Raw genomic sequence first — 22,288 nt, forward strand, 5'->3', positions numbered from 1 at the left:
GCACACATTTTAAGTCTTTGAAGTAATTAATGACATTTTAATTAAAAATTAAGGGGGTACTACACCCCTGGCCAATTTTGTGCCTATTTTGGCATTTTTCTCAAAAATTATAGCGCATTGGTGACAAGTAAGATATGTATTATAGGGGCAAGGACTACAACTACTGCACTGAAAATTCAGCAACTAAAGGCAAGTAGTTATTGATTTATTGATCAAATATTGGTTTTCCCTCATTTTTGACTGTAACTCCATAGCTGTTTTCTGTGCTGAAATAAAATTTCCAGTGCAGTAGTTGTAGTCATTGCCCCTATAATATACATATCTTACTTGTCACCAATGCACGATAATTTTTGAGAAAAATGCAAAAAAAGGCAAAAAATTGGGCAGGGGTGTAGTACCCCCAAACGTTTTAAAACAAAACAGTAAGTAAATGCATATCACTCTTGTCGTTCATGCTACGGCACGGTCCTATGATGTGTGTAAGACTGTCCCGCACGCCATGTACGTACTGTAGTATGAACATCATGTACGCATTCAACTAATATTTCCATCGTTTCCTGCACTTTATTCAAAATTTCAGATTTTGACAACATACCACTCACAGTCTTGATTTTGGCTGGGTATGTCAGTTTAATATAAAGTACATTACAATCATGTAACTAATAAAACAGAATTTTGAAAAATAATGAGGGCATCCTCCTCAGCAAATGTTACAATATGGCTTTCAGTTAGGGCCTACCTTAATTCAAAGCCTTATTATAATGGATAGTGAGCCTGTTTCTGAACGAAAAAAGTACGTCAGTATATATTGTATTTCTTGTAAACTTGAACCTGCAATATAATTTGATTTGCATGAAAAAAAAAGACAATTACAAAAACTTAATTATACATGTACATGTAGGAAGCGGTAAGGATAGAGTAACATGTGGAGAGGAAATGGGGGATTAGGACTTGGATTCATACATTGATCTTTTAGTTGAAGTTGAATTTTGTATTTATTTGCATATTTTTCTGGTACTACTGTTGTGTTATTGCCCATTTTAAATAATGAAATAAAAATAAATAGACAATGTAAATTATGTAAATAAATATAATTTTTTTGTTTTAAAATATTAAGCGCCCTGGAAGCAGGCTTTGAAAAAAAAGGCTCATTAGAAGCAAATTTATAATGAAAAAAGCTCGAAAACTCAATATAGTAAAAATACAACTCACTTTTGTGTTCAAATCCAAGATGGCGGCAGTAGATGCAAATAGCTTATCAATTAAATACAAAACTTGCAAAATTGTATAGCAATATTTAATTGCTAGCTTATTTTAAACATCAAAAACGTGTATTTAAAAGTCAGTGACTTCTCTAGCTTTTCATTTATATTGCATTCCGGAAACATTTCTTGCTTGTTTACGCACATTCCGAGTACCGTAATTCGCAAGATCAATCATGCATACATTATTCACTAAATGTAATGGTGCATGATAATTGTCATTTGTTCATGTGCTGTCAGTGTGACTGGTGACTGCTCTTTGAAATGTCAAAATCAAAAAGAGAAATGAACTTTATAAATATGGGAGATGATTATTAGCAAGTTAATATTTAACAGCGATTAGTTTAGCTTTTGAGTTGTCAGTATTGTTGTGTAATCAATAACAAGTAATTAGAGAGCAGTCAGTTCAATAAATGACAGCATATTAATTTATTTGATCAATTTAACTCTGAAACGTGTCATTAATATAGGCCATTACATGTAATGTTAAAACATAGCATATGTTACACTTAGGGTTTTACCTGGGATATACGGTATATAATCCAGGTTAGATATATAGCATTACTTTCGGGCTCTGTTGCATTGGTGTACTATCCAGATAGGTTGTGTCAAACCGATTTGCGCTTTGCACTCAATTCTTCCTCGAGGCAGTAAATTAAAATCAAATTTTGGGATTTTCTCAAAGACTGCTCATCATTATGTTTAGTGATACAATAAAAAACAATATCTAAATTATTGCCTTAAGGAAGGCATACAGACTATAGGCTAGATACCAAATACTCAGGAAGAGCATCATTCCATGCCAGCTGAAAAGGGGAGAAATGATCTCATTCCTACATGTATTCTTTATGGATGTTTCAAGTGACAACTTTCAAAGTACCGGGGTACCCCCTTTTAGATGCATTTTGCATGTCTAAATGACCACATAAAACATTTGGTTTAAAATTATGATGATTTTGACTTCAGATACACTGTACTTTTAATGTTTATAAATTATATGTGTAATTTCCCAATTTTGATGTCAAATTCATTGTTTTAATAATTGAGCTTAAGCCCCTCCAATTCACAAAGTGCTTTAATACTAAACACTCTAAATAGGAAATTTGTGTTTTTAATGTGGGAAGAGAGTCTTCAAAACCTTTCAGTCCACTTGTCTAGAGACCTCATTGTGGGCACACATCTTCATATAAGCTGATATACCGGCTACAGTCATCCGGGACAGGTTCACTTCCCGGAACACCTGCAACTTGGCAAAGATTTTTAGTGCCATAATTGCCTTATATGCAATGGGGAAAACATTGACATTTCAGCAGGTTTTCCCCTTCATTCGTGCATAGAAAGAAATTGTTTCAGCACTGAAATTGTTTACCTTCATCAAGTTTTGCCGGCATAGGATAAACAAAACAATACATGATTGATGTGCGAGTTTTCATCTCATCGCCAATCAATCAAAGTCTTAATGCTTATTGATGATCATGTTGTTTTCTGCCTTGCTATATTACAGGTACGATGGATAGAACAACAAGAAGTGAAAAGCAGAAAGAAAAGAGATAATGTAGTGATTTTTGATCCACATCTTAACGATCCAGAATGGCCACTCTGGTATCTGGTAAGTCAAATGCCTTATTCACGATCCATCCTGTGTGTTTTCTCCCCGCCTTTTTGTGTTATTCTCTCTGTTCCTGCTTTTCCTTCTGAACCTTTCTGTTTTTATGACAGTGGCAACACCGAGGCATTTGCCCCATCCCCAAACTTGGGCTTTAACCTCACATTGCTCCAATCAGAATTCACAAAAAAACCCACTATTTTAGGTAAAAAAATACCAAATTTTCTACACCCCAAAATTTCATCCCACAGAAAAAATCCTGGTGTCGCCCGCCACTGATGCCTGATCAAGCCAAGTTAAGACCCTGCAGGTTAAGAGAAAATGAGATGGGTTAATCAGTGTTCTTGGTGTTTATGACTGGGGAAAATGGGGAAATTCTTTATTAACTTTATTGCCCAAGTTTTATCATTTGTGTTAAACCATTTTCCCCGAAAATGTTCTTCTTTTTCCTAGAAAACAAAATAAAACATATGTTTCAACATAGCGTGAATATAAATTTGTCCCAATAGGCATTTTCAGTTATCCCATCTTGGCACGGGGAAGAACAAGGAAGAACATTTTATTTGGATTAAATTCCAAGTCTGGAACTATTTACTACCGCAAAGATGTACTGGAAGGTGTTGGTATTAGAAACAATGAAAAAATAAGCTGTCATAGTTGTTTCAATGGTATCATCTGTAGAAGATTGAATGACATCTATAGGAGTTTGAATGGTATCTTCTATAGGAGGTTGAATGATAGGAGTTTGAATGGTATCTTCTATAGGCAGCCCTCAAATTAACCCATGGCACCCATGGCATTTTGCCGTGGGTGCCCACCCCCACTGCCGTAATGCCCTCAAAATATGCCCTTTACCCAAGGCAGTCACTTGCCTTGCCCTCTAATGAAGTTGCCGTCGGTGCCCCAGCCCTGCCCCTTCATTATAAAATCATCTATCTATGTTTGTGTGTGTTTTCTTCACTTTTGAGAAATTGCCTTGGTGCCCTTCTCAAATTTTCAACAGTTGCCATGATGCCCTCTTGAAATATTACAAGCTGCTGTGCTGCCTTGCCTTTTCAGTGAAAATCCAAGGCAATTATCAATTTGCCCTAAAAAAGTTGCTGTGCCCCTTCAGATCCTTAATTCGAGGGCTGTCTATAGGAGGTTGAATGGTAAAATAAGTCCTGGAATCAACAGCACATTTTGTGACAATTTATTCCAATTTAACACATTTTGTGACATTGTCAACCACACAGCTTTTCCAAATACTTTCATATAAAATGTTAGAAACGCAAAGAATGAGTTAGCATGAATTTTTACAAAATCTAAGGTCTCTGGTGAAGCAAACAAGTGCACTGTCAGTTCACTTCAAATCATGGAATTGATTAATTTATTCGATTTGTAAAGATTTCTAGGAAAAAAGAAATTGAAGAAAGGCAGAATTATAGGACATGCATGCTGGCATGTGTGCAAAACACATTGGTACTGTTTTTATCCAGTGTTTCACTCAAATATAATAAACTCTCTTTTCTTATTCAACTTTTTATTTTTACCCTCTTCATTCTGGTTGCTCCAATATGGTAAATTGTAATGAAATTTGTGTGGCTGCTAGCTATATTGTAAGAGATACAGCTGCCGTTAGGTGGTATATGAAATGGCAATCAGCATTGCTGTTATTGTGATACAGTTTTGTTGATATGAGAGAATGTGCAGATGGTCATGTTTTATATACTGTCTGTCACATTTTGCTATTAAATCATTTTGTCTTCTAATCCATGAAATGGATTTGGTCTTATTTTGAAGAGAAATTATTAATCTAATGAATTAATAGCAGATTTACAATTTAGAGGTTATCCACTTTACTCATGTGTGACTTCTAAACAAAAGGCGCTGGTTCCTGTATTATTCCTAATTCAAATCAATTCAATGCATGGCCTCGTGGTACCTGCATGACTTTGGCGGGCTATTTGGAAACAGTCATGGTTGCACATGCAGGTACTTCTTTTGAAAGTAGTCACTGATAGGATATGCAGCTTATCGAACACAGATAAAAACCTCTATTGAATATGTTCACATACATTCTCAATAATCTGGATTTATTAGCCTGCATTGATGCGTAGTAGTAGTATCTTGTGTGGATTGCTCCAATAGCTCCTCCATAATTCAGCAAATTATGAAATTGCCCAGTCCATTCAATCAAATGTTGTCATCAACCTATTTGACCGTAGTGCATTTGTTATGTGTGTGAGACAAACTGTCGCAGTAGATTGCAATCATGCTTTTGTTGAATGCATTTGAGTAGTCTGCCATATTTACGGGATGATATGGCATATGCTCAACCTCTATTGAAATTGTCTGATTGAGATCTACGAAGTTCACATTGATCCGATTTTGTTAGCCCGCATCGATGCGAATTTAGTATCTTGTGTGGATACACAATAGCTCTTCCATAATTCAGCAATGAAATCGTCTGATTGAGATCTCTCAACAACAACATGACAGTAACACAACTGGCAATGCCACAAAGTCTCTATCAAAGCAAATGGGTGACGCTGATGGGAAATATGTTCGCACTGCTCCAGCGAAAATAATCATCGGTGCCAAGGTTTTGTGCTCAAAAGATGTTTATATTAATTCCCACTCCTGCTTGGGCATCTAGTAATCTGTTGTTGGAGGAAGTTCTTTTCTCTGTAGAGCAACATCATATTCAAGTGGAGAAAAAATGATGGGGAAATGATTCATGGAAGTATTAGATTATAGAAGTTACGATGTGCAGCCATATGGGTTGATATTGAAATATGCATGAGTTGAATTTTTTTGTGACATTGTCAACCACACAGCTTTTCCAAATACTTTCATATCAAATGTTAGAAACGCAAAGAATTTTTACAAAATCTAAGGTACAACTCATACGGCGAAGCAAACAAGTGCACTGTCAGTTCACTTCAAATTGAGGAATTGATTAATTTATTCGATTTGTAAAGATTTCTAAGAAAAAAGAAATTGAAGAAAGGCAGAATTATAGCACATGCATGCTGGCATGTGTGCAAAACACATTGGCACTGTTTTTACCCAGTGTTTCACTCAAATATAATAAACTCTCTTTTCTTATTCAACTTTTTATTTTTACCCTCTTCATTCTGGTTGCTCGATCCAATATGGTAAATTGTAATGAAATTTATGTGGCTGCTAGCTATATTTGCAAGAGATACAGCTGCCGTTAGGTGGTATTTGAAATGGCAATCAGCATTGCTGTTATTGTGATACAGTTTTGTTGATATGAGAGAATACATGTGCAGATGGTCATGTTTTTTATACTGTCATGTTTTGCAATTAAATCATTTTGTCTTCTAAACCATCAAATGGTTTTGGTCTTATATTGAAGAGAAATTATTTATCGAATGAATTAATAACAAATTTACAATTTAGAGGTTATCCACTTTACTCATGTGTGACTTCTAACAAAAGGTGCTGGTTCCCATATTATTCCTAATTCAAACCAATTCAATGCATGACCTCGGAGTTACCTGCATGACTTTGGCGGGCTATTTGGAAACAGTCATGGTTGCACATGCAGGTACTTCTTTTGAAAGTAGTCACTGATAGGATATGCAGCTTATCGAACACAGATAAAAACCTCTATTGAATATGTTCACATACATTCTCATTAATCTGGATTTATTAGCCTGCATTGATGCGTAGTAGTAGTATCTTGTGTGGATTGCTCCAATAGCTCCTCCATAATTCAGCAAATTATGAAATTGCCCAGTCCATTCAATCAAATGTTGTCATCAACCTATTTGACCGTAGTGCATTTGTTATGTGTGTGAGACAAACTGTCGCAGTAGATTGCAATCATGCTTTTGTTGAATGCATTTGAGTAGTCTGCCATATTTACGGGATGATATGGCATATGCTCAACCTCTATTGAAATTGTCTGATTGAGATCTACGAAGTTCACATTGATCCGATTTTGTTAGCCCGCATCGATGCGAATTTAGTATCTTGTGTGGATACACAATAGCTCTTCCATAATTCAGCAATGAAATCGTCTGATTGAGATCTCTCAACAACAACATGACAGTAACACAACTGGCAATGCCACAAAGTCTCTATCAAAGCAAATGGGTGACGCTCATGGGAAATATGTTCGCACTGCTCCAGCGAAAATAATCATCGGTGCCAAGGTTTTGTGCTCAAAAGATGTTTATATTAATTCCCACTCCTGCTTGGGCATCTAGTAATCTGTTGTTGGAGGAAGTTCTTTTCTCTGTAGAGCAACATCATATTCAAGTGGAGAAAAAATGATGGGGAAATGATTCGCGGAAGTATTAGATTATAGAAGTTACGGTGTGCAGCCATATGGGTTGATATTGAAATATGCATGAGTTGAATTTTAAATCACAGTTTGAAGGCTTGCGGTTTTAGAAAATGATTTAATTTGTGAAATCTCTGATCAAGTGTGGATTAACAGAGATGTAACCTTTCTGAAAATTTCCAGAATTCCAAAAATTAAATCATAAAAAAAATCTGGGGGAAAAAGGAGGAGAGGTAATAATACCCATACAAGCTCTCATAAATGTTTGGCCATGTGGCCAAGGACCGGGCCAATTTTCAGAAATTTACCATGCAACACCTTTGTTACATCTCTGGATTAACTTAAGATCAGTGCCGTAACTAGGGTTGCTAGCGCCCGGGGCAAGAAACAAAATTGGCGCCCCTACCCCCCACCCGAGAATATCTTATACGCAGGGGTGTGGGAATGGTATCGGCATTATGATTTGGCAATCCCCTAGTGGTAGTGCCGAAGGCACGTTGCCCCCCCCCCCTTTACCCTAAGTTACGCCACTGCTTAAGATTAAGTTGGAGATTAAGTTATGACATTGTCTTGTAGCGATAGGAAATGATCTAAAATTTGTGGAATTTATCAACTTAAGATTAAGTTTTGACACTGTAAACCTATGCTTTTAAATTCTGCAATTTATTATTTAATTAATGGATGACAAATGGCCAATCAAACAACTTCTACTTGAAATAATGTACTCTCTGTTTAAAAGAATGTAAAATAATACACTTGAAGTTGAGATATATTTGATTACGTAGCATAGAAGTGGTTTGACTATGTAGTAATGCACTTGAGATAGTTGGAGGGACAGGAATATATGACAGTAATGCGATTATCATATTTATTTAGCTAGGTAAGATACTTTACTTAAAAGTTGAATGAAACTCGTTAAGATGATTTTCTAGCTGATTACATCTTCATAGCTATGTAAGTGTGCACACTTGCAAAATTTCAAAAATAACTTTATAACATCATTATCAGGGTTCTATTTACTTTAACACTTCCTACGACCAAGGGCAGCAATTTTGACAAATTTGGTGTTTTTGGGTGCTTTTATAATAGCTGCCGTTTACCGATTTTTGCAAATAAAATTCTCTACATTGTGTAGATTTTGTGTCGAGTTTATATTATTTACTCAAATGTATCAGAATATTATTTATACAATTGCTTTTGAATAAAAATACAAATAAAATATAAAAATTGATCAGTTTGAGTAAGTGTTATTATTTGTTTTTAGTATTTCACTGTCAATTTACTGAAAGCCATTTATTTTCAATAAAATAAACACTGAATGTAAAGCATATGCATGCATTGCATGTATATACATTGGTTCACTTCAACTTTCACTGGTTTCAATTTCCTGACTTTCAAGTTCGGTGTAGAGCATTGACGATGACGTCAATGATTTTTCGCAGTTGAGACGCAAGCGTGTGGACAAACCGCATTTGTACGGTTGCGTGTACGCTCTTTACGATGAATGTTACTCGCACAATTCGATACTGCAGTGACCGAAATTTCAACTTGAGTTGAGATGAACTAAAAATCTGTGTACGTACTGTGTCTTTTATTTTGATGATCGAATCTCGGACTTATGAACTATGAAATACATGTATAACAAACTTACATACAGAGGTACGTAGCCTGCATGATCACTGCTTACTCATGAAACACAGCGTTGCCTGATGTTTTTTATGGTAGGCTAAAGAGTAACCGTCCCCACGCTGAATTGAATGCAGTACCACGCATTGCATTGCATACATGATACTACAACCCGCTAAGACGGTCACCCAGTGGCCAACACATATTCAGACCTTCCCTTGCTTGTTCATCCCTGTCAACAGCTATAACTGCTCCCAAAGTTGCCCAGATTATCATTCTTCCGTAAATCCTTCGAATTTACTCTCACTATCATCCAATTCATCTTGAAAAACACGGTTTAAATCAGCGTTAGCACATCGCTTCGCCATTTCGAGATCACATTGTTGAATTTTCCAAAAGACGGCGGCGTTTCTAGATTGTTTTCCTAAAACAATTTAGCAGCTTCCGCTAAAAGTGAGTCTTTAGCTGTTGACATGCCTTACTTTACCACTGATTTTCAAGGGACTTAGGCCATCTAGAGGCTAAAGGTCATAAATATTATAAAATAAAATTTGTCTGAATTTAAATTTTTAGATTTGAGATAAAAACACCTAAAAATGACGACGGAAGAGCAATTGCAAATTAGGTGCTTTTTGATCGCGATTTTTTCGATTTTTTTCATTGTTTTACGAACAATGACTGGCGACATAAGGCAGGCAATATCGTTTTAACGTCACGTGACCCAAGTGATTCACTTCTGAATCACTTTGTCGTAGGAAGTGTTAAGTAAAGAGAATATTATTTAAAAGGGCATTTCGTGATCCACAGCCTCATCCCCCACTTTTCTCAAAAAAGTTGAGATTTTTATATCACTGGAAACCTCTGGCTACATAATGTTTATGTACAAACTATTTCTTGCAGATTAATTCGTTTAGCAAAGATATCGTGAAATTTGAATTTCGTTCTGGTGCACCAGAACGAAATTACAACGTATTGTCTATGGAGCAGTGTAATACACATAATCATGCATAACTCGCAAAGCGCAATATCGGAATCAACTGAAATTTTAGGAATATGCTTTTTTCGTGGATATGTACTGAAAAATGTCATAAAAAGAGGATGCTAGGATCACGAAATACTCCTTTAAGCGATGTTCTTATGATATCAGCATAATATTATGTTTACATTGTAAAAAATTGCTATACAAGCTGAACTTTTATAGCAGGTTGTCCAAAATTGGGGGCATTGTGCGCTGTAAATGTACACCAGGTAAATCAAACGCTGATCATTATGATTTTCAAAGTTAGTAGTTGAGATGGCAGCCATCTTGTTGGAATTGGTTTGGATCTTGCTTGAATTTCTACTCATGTTTCGATACTCATAAATACGCACCTGCATCACTACCGAACTAGAGGCGAACCAATGTATAGTGCTTACATCGTTGATTAGACCCTATGAAGTTGGAACATGCATGGTGGTTATGGAAATATGATCATTTTCATGCTGCTGATTAAATGCAGAGAACTTAGTCCACTAATTTTTGCCATAATTTGGTTTCATTATGTAGCAACAGCAAAGGCAAGCGTTTTAGTTGAACAATGTGCATCCCCATACAATGTTTCAATTTTCATCGATATCTCCCAGTATAGAACACACTACATTTGAAATTGCATACCTTTACAGCGTCTCAGGTGTTCAATTTTCAATGCTGAAATGTTGAATGTCATTAAAACTGATGGCTGCTTTGAATGCATGTCTCATCTGCCTGCCACACAATCTTGCCTTTAAGAGACAAGACGGAAAACAATGGGTTTTGTAAACATGATTGGAATCGCGTTGGTGGTGGTTAGGGAGGAAGTGATGGAATTGTCAAGATCAGTTGAAATAAAGGTGATACATGTATATGGTTCGGCATGAAAAGCATTCACTGTCACAGTAAATTGGTCAGAATTTTATTTTGAGAGTCAATACTGGATTTTTTAAACACAAAGTTATACTTTGACACATGGGAAGAAGATATCAAGTGATTTTTGGCAAATGTGACACACATTGTACAACCACACACCCACTCACCTACCCCTGTTAACAACAGTATCTGTGGACAACGATTGAGTTTTCATTATCTAACTGAGGACATGTGTGTGAGCTTTATATGCCTTTTGGCTTTTTGAGTTTTTACTGCAGAATGTGGAATCCTCTACACAACTAACTGCAGACATTGTATACTATATAATACATTATGATGCTATGTTTGATTGATCTACAATCAAAGAAATTAATCGTTGGCACACTTTGACAATATGTTGGAACTCTTCATTGCTGTTCTGAGAGTTCAGTGAAATTAGTATTACTATGTTTGATGAGAAGTTCAAACCATCCCCTTCCCTCCCCCATTCCCCCTCAATCAATGTTGGGGGGACTGGAGAGCCCAATGTCAAAACTGCTTTAATCAACATTAAATGGGGTAGAGGGGCGGCGATTTACAGTTATTATGCCAAAGTGTGCCAACATTAATTTCTTTGATTGTAGTTACACCATCCAAACAGTGCTTGATTGCTAGTCACTAGGACACATTTTTTCTGTGATTGGTTGAAAAATCTGTGTTGGATAACAGCTTTTTCACAGATTTTTCAACCGATCACACACCTTTTGGTCTCCTAGTAGGTGCTCACAAAAGCACACACTTGAGTCATCCAGAGACCCTACACACATGTATGCACTATGCACACCTTCTGGGTACATCCATATTATGAGCAAGATTATTTATAGAAATGAGAGTGGGAGAAGTAATGAAAGAATATTGATATTGATATATGTGATGCATGAACTGAATTTTAAAGCAAAATTTGAAGGCTTGTATAGCAATATGAAATTAAGTGGTGTGATTTGATTCATACCTACCTCTGTGATTTGATTGAGCACTGGTACTAGACAACTCATCTATTTTTGTTTATAGGGCAGATAAACCAATAACAATAATTGTATATAATACAGCCTACATCAGATTTTTACTCAACAATAGATGTTAATGGACCAACTCTCAGGTGCATATGTTACAAAAGCCATGCAGATCTTGTCTAGACTTTATCATCTGTATGTTGAGAGGATTTAGTCGAGTCCGACACTTTTGTCTTGGCTTTTTTTAATCCTCTGACAATTCCGTCTCATCAGCTTTTAAGACGACACCGTAGGGAAACATTTTGGAATTGAGATGGTCTAAAAATATAATATAACATTAACAACAAGTTTGTTTCCTGGCGAGGGCGCAATTTGTCTCTGACAGCAATTTTATAACATTTTATTTTCATTTGAGAAATCTAGAAAAGTCAGAGTATTACAAAACAATTTTTATACAATTCAGTCAGATTCTTTAAGCCTTTCATGACAAGAAAGTGTTCATACATGGCTAATGTCAAATCAGGCATGGACCCTACTTTCCCTCCACAGGTACAAATTTTTCTGTTACTGTGCATTTACCCCATCAGATGACCAAGCTTAGTTGAAACGTACCTGTTCCTTTTTTCGTTATCTTTGCCCTGTCTTTTTATATGTCTGTTTTTATCATTCATTCATAAGTCTGTGTTACTATTCTTCTCCTGTTTCTGTTCTCCTCTTGATTTCATATGCAAATACAAGCGAGGCTTTGAAACGGCACATTCTCTGAGTGTTAAATTACACCTGTTTCCATTCAAAATAGGTGGTGAAGTCACACACAGCCGCGAGATGGTGCATCTCATCAGCATCGAGATGCAAGCAAAACTTTGCCACTATTCATCATTCTCTTTAGGTTTCCAAGCCATGGGGCTTGCAGTTTGATGCTTTTTTGTGTGCATAGGTACGAGTTTAAACCGTAAGTCTCCTAATTATTGGATATCTCAAGATCCTCTGCACCAGTATTTTCAGCTTATGATTATACTCCTTTGAATTGACTTTTATGTGAATTCTCACTGGTGGTAAGAGGAGAAAATGTTGCGATAAATTTTAGTAGCAAATTCAGTGTTGAAAGTGGAGACGATTCTGGAGGGTTAACTTGATAGCCAGGATTTGATGGTGTAATTTTGCGGGGTTTGTGATCAGTCATATATGTAATAGAATTTGAATGAATTCCTTGCCATGCGGGAGGATGTCACGGTAAAGATACTGTAAATTAAAAGTACTTAAATTTTAAAGGTTTTAATTTTTGTGTCTTATATTTCTCATATTTTGTTAGCTAATAAAGACATTGAAACAATACTTTGTTTGATGGGAATATGGCTAAGTTAAAAATCATGAACCTAAATTCAATAAGTTGTATTTAAAAATACATTTAATTTAGGTGAAACTAGTGGAGGTGTTTAGCTCTTAAGACAGCATTCAAGCTTTGACTTACATTTGGCGGACACGCGTGTGAAAAAAATATTTAGGGGTGAAAACAGTCAAAATTCTTGATTGCTTAAATGTTTCTAGGGGTAAAATGTCACATATTTTCAGATTTTGGCACTTAAAACCCCTTATTTTTCACTGATTTTGAGAAAAATTCATTTTTGGTCCAATTTTGGCCGAAAATGGCCGTTTTGGGGTGACAAAAATTTTGACTTGCTAATTTCCTGTGAGTGTATGAACATGAAAACTACTGAGTAGTGCCTAATTTTTTATGCTAATTATGTGACAAAGGTACATTTGTGATATTCAAATCATTAAATGGGATAAATCTGTTTCTTTATTTTTGTGACAGGGTTAGAAAGTTGGAGGTCAGGGTGACAATTGATTTGGGAAAAAATGAAATTTTCGCCTAATTTTGAGCTTGAAAAAGCCATAACTCCTCAATGGTATTAGCTATTGAGATGCTTTTTGTGTCTTTATGTTCAGTATTTCACTAGCTAAATAGTGGTATAAAACTTGACACCTTTAAGGCTAAACAAATATAAACTTGCTATAGCCAAGACCTCCCTCTAGAGCAAGTTTATGTTTGTTTAGCCCTGAGAGTCCCAGTTTTGAAGGACTTATTTTTTTTGCGCCAATTTTCGCTCAAATTTGAGGACTTCGGGCAGAAATATGCCTGTACAGTGCTATGGGGAAAATTTTCAAGTTGACAATTATGCATTTTTTATGTCAGATTCAGTTTCTACACAAAATTTCACCCCAGAAAATGTTCCTTTAAGTAGGATATCTTTCACTTTAAGTTCCCACCATTCTGTCCGCCAAACGTAAGTCAAAGCTCGAACGCTGTCTTAAGTAAGGTGAATTTTGGATTTCAAATTTTTATCATTTTTTTTTTAAACTTCACACCTTTTTACTTATATAAAATATTTTTATTCTTAAAATAAAGGCGACAAAATCCAGGTGTTTTTGAAAGTGCATCGCATAATCATAGTAATATTTGTGAGCACGGAGTGGAAATTGTTATGATGCGTAAATTTCTAGGTTACCTAATGTTAGAGTGCTATACATAAGCCAGAGTACAAAGCGTGCATGTAAACTGGCGGCCAGCCATATGGTAGCAAAAATGCAAATACTCAGATATACAATTCAATATTGTCATTATTGCAATGCCTGATTTAAAAAACAAATAAGTATCAATTCATCAAACGGTTGCGTGCAATATTTCTTCGTGCTGTGTTTCTTAATTAAAATGGGACTTTTTTTGTGTTACTTTATTGACTTTGATTTAATTTGAGATCCAGCCCAATGGGAGTGTGACCTTTTTTGGAATTTTTTCTTTCTTTATGGTTTCCAATAATTGTATCATTGTAGTTCAGGAACTGTAACTGTAGATCCTGTTTGATGTGGTTTTCATTTACCTTCAAAATGTGCAAAAGTACATATTTAAAAAAAAATGAAAGATTAATTTTGCTTCAAAGGACTTACTGATTGGTATGTGCCAAGGTACAAAATCAGCAGCCACACAATAATTCGGATTCCTATTATTTCTTCCTGTAGAACTTTTCATGCTTTGCCAAATCCTGTTTCCCTTGCTTTTAAATTTATGATTCTAAGTTGACTTATACACATATATTTGCGTGTTGTTATTTTCACAGTAGCAGCTTGGAACGTGAAAAGTGCACAAATATCATATGTAGCGCGAAAATTTCTACTTACATTTGTCCTTCCATAATGCACAGTTCCAGTTAGGATTGCGATATATATGCTCATGTCAGGGCACAGTTCTTTAACCCCAATGTATCTGTTCATGCACTGAATGACCTTTGAATGTACAAAAACTCATACTCCCCGACTTTAGGTTAAATTTTGGGCCATGATTGCTTACAAACTGTGCCATTGGACATGAGACCATTTTAGTGCATCCACTTTGCACTGCAGCAAAAATTATATCTTCCCATAATGCTTTGCATGAAATTGAGCTAAAGTACACATAGGCCTCCAGAGCCTGGCTATACTTTGCTGTTTTTTAGGGTAGGTAATCACTATTTGGCAAGGTCCTTCCGCACTGCCCTACCGCTCTTCCTGATAATCGCATAAAAAGAAGTTGAAGAACTAGGACTTAGCCTGGGTCATGCGGTTCGTGAATGAGGTGCTGATGTTATAATGACATGATTCAATTAGCCAATCAGAACCCCACTTTCTTTTACATTGTAAATAGCACCAAATCAGCAGTGAACTGAAGGAGCTTGCCAAGTGTAATCATAGTTCATATAGAACATCAGCAGGGCCAGTTATACCTAAATTTGTCTCAAATCTCATATTCAAAATAATTGTCTTGGTTTCAGAAAATATAGACTATGCCATGATTATAGAGTGTTTAAAATAATGCATTGTGGGTAGGTTTGGTTCTATGCTGTGACTGCACATTATGGGTGATCACAGCAATAGGAAACCAACTTCAAATGAAGCCACAGGGGCTCAACGCTATCCTTCTTCACATCTCAATTGGATTTATCACTAGGATTCATCACTTGGATTTAGGGTATGCTTTTAACATATATTCCCAAATTTTCTCCCTTTGGCGTCCATTGTATTCATGCATATCTCGCAACAATTTAAAATGGCAGGGTTTTTTTCAGCAAAATGTGTGGGGCATGCTTTAAAGTGAATTTGTAACTTTCAAGGCTCATAAAGACTTGATAATTATCTCAGTTTTTCTCTAATGAGAAGTTCTCAATGTGAACATCCACAGGCAACCTTTTTTCTGCTACTTACAAAAAATCAGGTATAGCACAGATATCTGAAATTAAATTCATTGTTTTATGAAGAGACATAAAGTAAGTGCATGATTGGAGATGATGATGATCTTTTGGTGAAGCTTTTAAGTATGGTTCTGATATTAATTAATTTAATTAATTGATTGATTGATTAAATAATTATTCTTTCTTTACTCATGTTATGTTAGTACTATTCTGTTTTCAAAAGATTTGATTCTAAAAAAAGTTTGCAGAGGGAAAATATACAGTGCTTTTGCCAGAAATAGAGCCACATAGAGCTGCTAAACTTTTGTTCAGGTTTGTTATATTTCAGTGCACAATTTATTAATAGTTATTTTCAACAAAATATAGCAGAATATTTTTCTTGACTATTTTTCTTAAACTTGGTTATTTCAACAGCCAGTAGAATGCATTTGCATAGAAGACTGAAAGTAAAGAAAGAGTATTGAATTATTAAGTCCTTTATTTTTTAAACTTTTTATTTTGTGGAATAGCCCATTTGGCACGTAAATATCAAAAGAAAACTGCATATGCTGTGCGAAAATCTGTTAAAATTTAATAAGGTTCTGGTTGACAAACCTTCTGATGTGTCAAACAAGTCTCTTGACAACACATTTAGCTGATATAATTAAATTGTTCCGTAGCGACTCGAGACTTGAGTTTCTTTGCTGCTGTTTAAGCATGAAATATAGAAAATGAAAAACAATTGGTCAATTATTCATCAACTATTTAATTTTCAGTGTTTCTTTTGCTGCAGGGAAGAGTCAGTGATTCAATTTCATATATCGACAACAGGAGGAAACATCATTTGCTTTCAATTTGCCCATTAACTGTTTTGGAGAGTGGAAAGCAGATTGTATTTGTGCGTAGGTGTTTGCCGGCAACGTGGATGTTAATATGAAACTTCACATTCAAACTGTGGACGCACTGCAACAGGGGACCATCCCGCTTGTGCAAGTGACTGCAAACAGCCTAAAATGCATTTGAGGGTGCAATATTATTCTTATTCTATTGTTGATTAAAATCCCAAAACAATTGTGCATAGTGTATAATTTGTGTGAAATGGGCCGGGGAAATGGGTCAACATCCTTGGTTAGGTGTAGAAAATCAGAAAAAATGTTAGGGGGTCAGTCCACATTTGGATAGTGAAAACTAAGTCCAAGGTAAGGTGAAACAATCCGAATATGCCTAGTTGCCAGTTTACACATCAGGGGACTTATACCACTGGATTTATAGCATTCATCTTTCAGATACAAAGAAACAAAAAAAGTTGACGATAGTTATATCTTTGATAGTACTTGCATATTTTCATGGTTCAGTGTAGCTGTTTTATGGATATAAAACACAGGTTGTTTGAACTTTTTGGCATAGCAGGGATTTAAATTTGAGCCTCACGACTTCTTGAATTTTCACCTTTTTCCCCAGGTGGGCATGTTTTACTTGCACGCATGATTTCATTGCTGAGCCATAAATAGAATTTTTGTTTTTGTTCAATTTAGCAAATGAGCAGATGATGTTTGACATTGGGTTATCTTACACTCACTAGGATCCACAACATGCTCATCTATCAGGCCACAGTACAGTAACCCCAATACATTTGTACATTTGTTGAATGACCTTTGAAAATTTGGGTACAAAAACTCATACTCTGCAACTTTGATGTCAAATTTTACACTATGATTGTTTAATTGAGGTTATTGAACTATGCCATTGGGATGAGGCCATTGTGGTCCATAGTGACTGTCTGATGGAATGATGGCATGGCTCATGACCCAGACAAACAAGTACCTAGACCTATGACTTTGGTTTGCGTAGTGAAGTCAACACTGCTTAGCAACGATTTTGACAAGGACGCAACCCGACGCAAACAAGCAGACATGTTCAAGCGCTACAGAACATGTTGCATTTGACGCGGGCGATAACGGCGCAGCAATCACGCAGACGAACGCGTATTTCGTTCCAGACATGGACGCTTATTTCTCCGCGTCCGACCACCCGACCAAAATCACCTTGGATACGTGGCTTCACCTACTGCCATGGTTAGGGATGGGCAGTCATAGGTCTAGGTGGTTATGTCTATGGCTCATGAGCATTCATCATTTTTATTTTTACATCCTATTTTCATTCTGTGTATTTTTCATATCTTTTTTTTTTCTGACTTCTCCACTTTGGCCTTTCTGCTCTCATATCATAGTTACCGGTATATAGTTTATAGAGCATTGCTTTTCAATTCTTAATTCTATCATTCAAGATTGAAATTCATTACCATTTAATGAATACCGGAGGGGGGGGCACTTCAATTTAAAATGGATATAGGTGTAGGGCTGGCACTTTCGCACTAAGGGGCATTCGGTGAGAGCAAAATGTAAAAAATATGGGTTTATTGGGTGAGAGCATGATTTTTGGCATTCGGTGAGAGCAAAATGTAAAAAATATGTGGTCATTGGGTGAGAACATGACCTTTTCTTTTAAATGGAATCTTTGGGTGAGAACCGAAACAGCGCCACAGAAACCTCGAAAATTAAATTTCTTGTTCTAAATGGCTTTAAATTTCTTTGTTCTGTAAAAATATGTGACAAAATCAGTGATAAATGAAAGTTGCTGTTCATATTGAACTTGTAAGGGTCTTTGGGTGACAGATCAAATGGAAAAATAAGGGGTCTTCGGATGACAGAGCATGTGTTCGTAAAAAACATGGGGTCTTTGGGTGACAGCGATGCTGAAAAAGGGGGTCTTAACAGCCCTACATACGCGTCACTTCCAAAGTTGAGTGCCCTCGAATGAATATTTACCATAATTATTCAAATTATACATACATACACAAGGGGCCTATATCATTTCATATTTATAGAGGATTTCATTTAATTCCTAGTCAATTCTATGATTATTAAAAATCACTGCCATGAAATAAATGTGTACCACAGTTATATACTAAATACAGCACTTATATTATGTGAAAGCCTATATTTGTGTAAATAATGTGAATATTTTAGCAAGAAAAAACTGCCGGTATATTGAGAAACAGCCACTGTGCCGCTTGGCATCAGATTCTGTCTATTCCATATTTAGGCCATATGTGTTCAGGAAGTCACCAATACATAAATATTTATCAGAACATATCTCTGTGTGTATGCCATAAAAATAAACTTCATGAGTGTGAAAATGTTGGTCAATTATCATGAAAAATTAATCCTTTCTTGGTGACACAGATACATATGTTACATATAGTGACATTTTCCATTTTTGTGATTAATAAGTTACAGGTCACATAAAAATGTTCAATTCATAGAGGCTTGTGCACACTGCGAATGATAGATTATATATGAATGTGTGCGAAATAGGAAGCATTTGAACACTGGGAATAGGTTAAGCTTGTTTATAGTTAATGCTGGTAGGTTTAACAGCTCCATTGCAATGCTGCTGATGGAAAACCACGTAATGCTGCAGCGTTTGTCCTGGTTGTGAACCTAGGACTCTGGGATATCCGTGTATTCAAGATTTTGAATAACATTTAGACAGGATTCTCAAAAAATTGTGGTGCATTGTGTCATTTAAACAGTGAGCGAAAGAATTAAGGTACCAGTTATGTTTACCACTATATTAAGATACATACCTAGCATGCATCCAGTACCTGTACCCTTTAGCTCTGATTTAAGACCTCATTTGTTGAAATTGGTTGAGAATTAAAGAAATTAAAACATAACAAATCAAAAGATGCACTTTCATATTCTAACCAATGGAAAACACAGCACTAGTTTTAATGTGCTAATCAATGGCAGCACTGCGCCAGTTTGCTTGTTTGAGAATGCTTTGTGTACAAATCAATAGGGCATGCAATGGAGCAAAACTGCAACTTGTGTCTTCTTTGGGTTTTTGGATCATCGTGCCCCCGGAATCCCTGGCGAGGTAACCACCACCTTTACCAGGTGGCTTTTTATGCGCCTCTATTTCTTGACCAAATTTTTTAAACAAATGAGGTCTTAAATCCGAGCTAAAAGATGCAGCTATTGGCTGCTTGTTCTAATCCATGGTACCAGCATTCCCAGAAAAAAAAAATTGTATTCGCAAGAAAAAAATCAAGACAGTAAAAATATTTTTAAACATTCTAATCTTTTAATACCACTTTCCTGGTTTGTTGTTTATTGTAATCTGAATGTAAATCAGGAAGTGAATATCAGAAAAAAAACATTGTTTTTCCCATACGTAATAGGAGAGAATGAATGTTTTCCAAGAAAGTGTGGGGTAAAAGGGTCTGATAAATTACATTGCCAATTCCATTAAGGAATGGACCCTAAATAGCTTGCCATTAATTGTAGCTTCTAATGCATTATAACTTCGTGAAATCCATCCCTGAAGTATGAACAGTTTACACAAATTTCCTTTTAAGATAAGACAATAAATATAAAAATCCTTTCACTTTGAGAAGAAAAAATTGAAAGAAATATATTGATTCAGCCATTTGAAATGCATGCTAATTTTTCTAAGGAATGAAACTCAAGTATTGATTGAAAAGATGATATGCAAATTTTGAATGCAACCATGTTAATGCTTTTTTCTGCTTTTTGGCATTCAGGAAGGAAAGAAAGATGGAAGGGAGAAAAAGGATGCAGAGACAAGTTGTTTTCTCTGGTCCTGGTTTGAACCACGCCCGCAGCACCTTTAGGGACTGATCAATATTTACAGCATGGGGATGGGGGATTTCACAATTTTACAAATAAAATATTTCTTTCTCATTTATGCTCCTCCCCTAACATGTATTCAGCAATATTGTTGAGCAGGGTCAGAAGTTTGGCGAGAATCCGAGAATCCATTCTTGCAAAGATTCTCCTAAACAAAACTGAGAATCCAAGTAGATTCTCGCAGTTTACATATCCAGTTACTACACAAATCAAATGCAGGAGAATCTGTAGATTCTCGCAGAATTCTGTTGCAAGAATGTCAATGGATTCTCGCAGCTCTCCGCGAACTTCTGACCATGTTGAGCTGATCTCAAACAACAACTAATAATAATTGGGCTGCTTTACTTAGGTGTTTGAAATGGCAACCCTGTGCTCACTAAATAAAATTGATGAATAGGAACAGTATACACACGATTCTGGAAACAGTGTATGGAAAATATTTTTTTCAGTAGAGATCCTTGATATCCTTCCTGCTGTACTGGTTGTTATAAAATTAGAAAAAGTAGAAATGGATCGAGATTTTGACAAAATTGACAAATATGCACAATTTAATTAATTAATATGGCAAAGTGCACAAAGCCAAGCATGTCTCTAATTTACTAAATCTGTACACATTAACCGTAATAATGACTGACAGTATTCTAGTATTCTATTGATTTTAAAGTGACGATATATGACACTGATGTTCATATTACTCATTTGGCAGTGTGCATTACTACGAGACATTTTTCTGTGAAAAATCTGTGATCTTTCTCGAAAAATCTGTTAGAAATCTGTTAGAAGACATGGTTGCTACGTCGGCAAAGTAGGTGATAAGTGGTTTTCAGTAAAGTGTCGGATGCAAGCTGTTAAAAATATGTGTTCGATCACAGACTTTTCACATATTTTTCAAGCGATCACAGATTTCTGTCTTCTAGTATATTGTAAATGTGTGAATCACAAGTGTGTCCATGTATACCTGCAAATCGTACAGATAGCTTAAATTTTGTCATGGGCTTATCATTTGTGGATAGCAATTGGAACAATATTGATCTGTTGAAAAGCTGGTGCTGCTTTTTCATATTTTGCAAATTGGGAAAAAACAAACAAAAAGAGAAACAACCCCAAGCAAACAAAAATAACATCATCAACGACAGTATCAAACAGCAAAGCAGTATTTAAGCTTGGATCACAAGGAAAGTTGTATGGCCTGCTCTTTATTGTGAAAGGTGATAATGTGTACAAAATGTCATCTAGTCAATTTGGATTTGTGGAAAGTGTGCTTCTGATCTACTAACCTGTTATTGAACAAAGGCTTTCTAGGTATAGTAAACTTTGACTTTAATGGCAAATGAGGACAGGCAATATTATCATAACCAGTAGCCAATAAGATAAAAATCAAATGATGGAAAAGATATCAAATCCTGTGACAAATAATAATAATACTGTAATAGTGATTTAGTAATAGATAAAATGGTAAGTTGGTTTTTAATGTTGGATAGTGGAAGACAGAGAGGTAAGTTGTTGTGGACTAAAGTTGTTTACAGCTAACTAACAAATGTTAGGACATCGAAACCTACATTCTTTTACAAAAAGAAAACGAGAGCTTCTGAAACTTGAAATGTCAAAAGGGTTGAGTCGCCCATATTTACGTAGTTGTCACAAAATATAAAAGGTTAGATTAACTTTTAAAACGTCTGCAAGCTTGGCTGGAAAGTACA

The 22,288-nt window shown here is 35.7% G+C and overlaps 1 protein-coding gene across 1 annotated transcript in view; it reads left to right on the top strand.

Annotated features, from left to right (window-relative positions):
- LOC140171377 (furin-1-like) overlaps positions 1–22,288 on the top strand; it is a 185,485-nt gene that overhangs the window by 32,592 nt on the left and 130,605 nt on the right. The window contains 1 exon segment of the mRNA XM_072194621.1: positions 2,767–2,871. Within this exon segment, the coding sequence (XP_072050722.1) occupies positions 2,767–2,871 (105 nt within the window).

Source organism: Amphiura filiformis, chromosome 15, assembly GCF_039555335.1.
Source record: "Amphiura filiformis chromosome 15, Afil_fr2py, whole genome shotgun sequence".
NCBI classification, from domain to species: Eukaryota; Metazoa; Echinodermata; class Ophiuroidea; order Amphilepidida; family Amphiuridae; genus Amphiura; species Amphiura filiformis.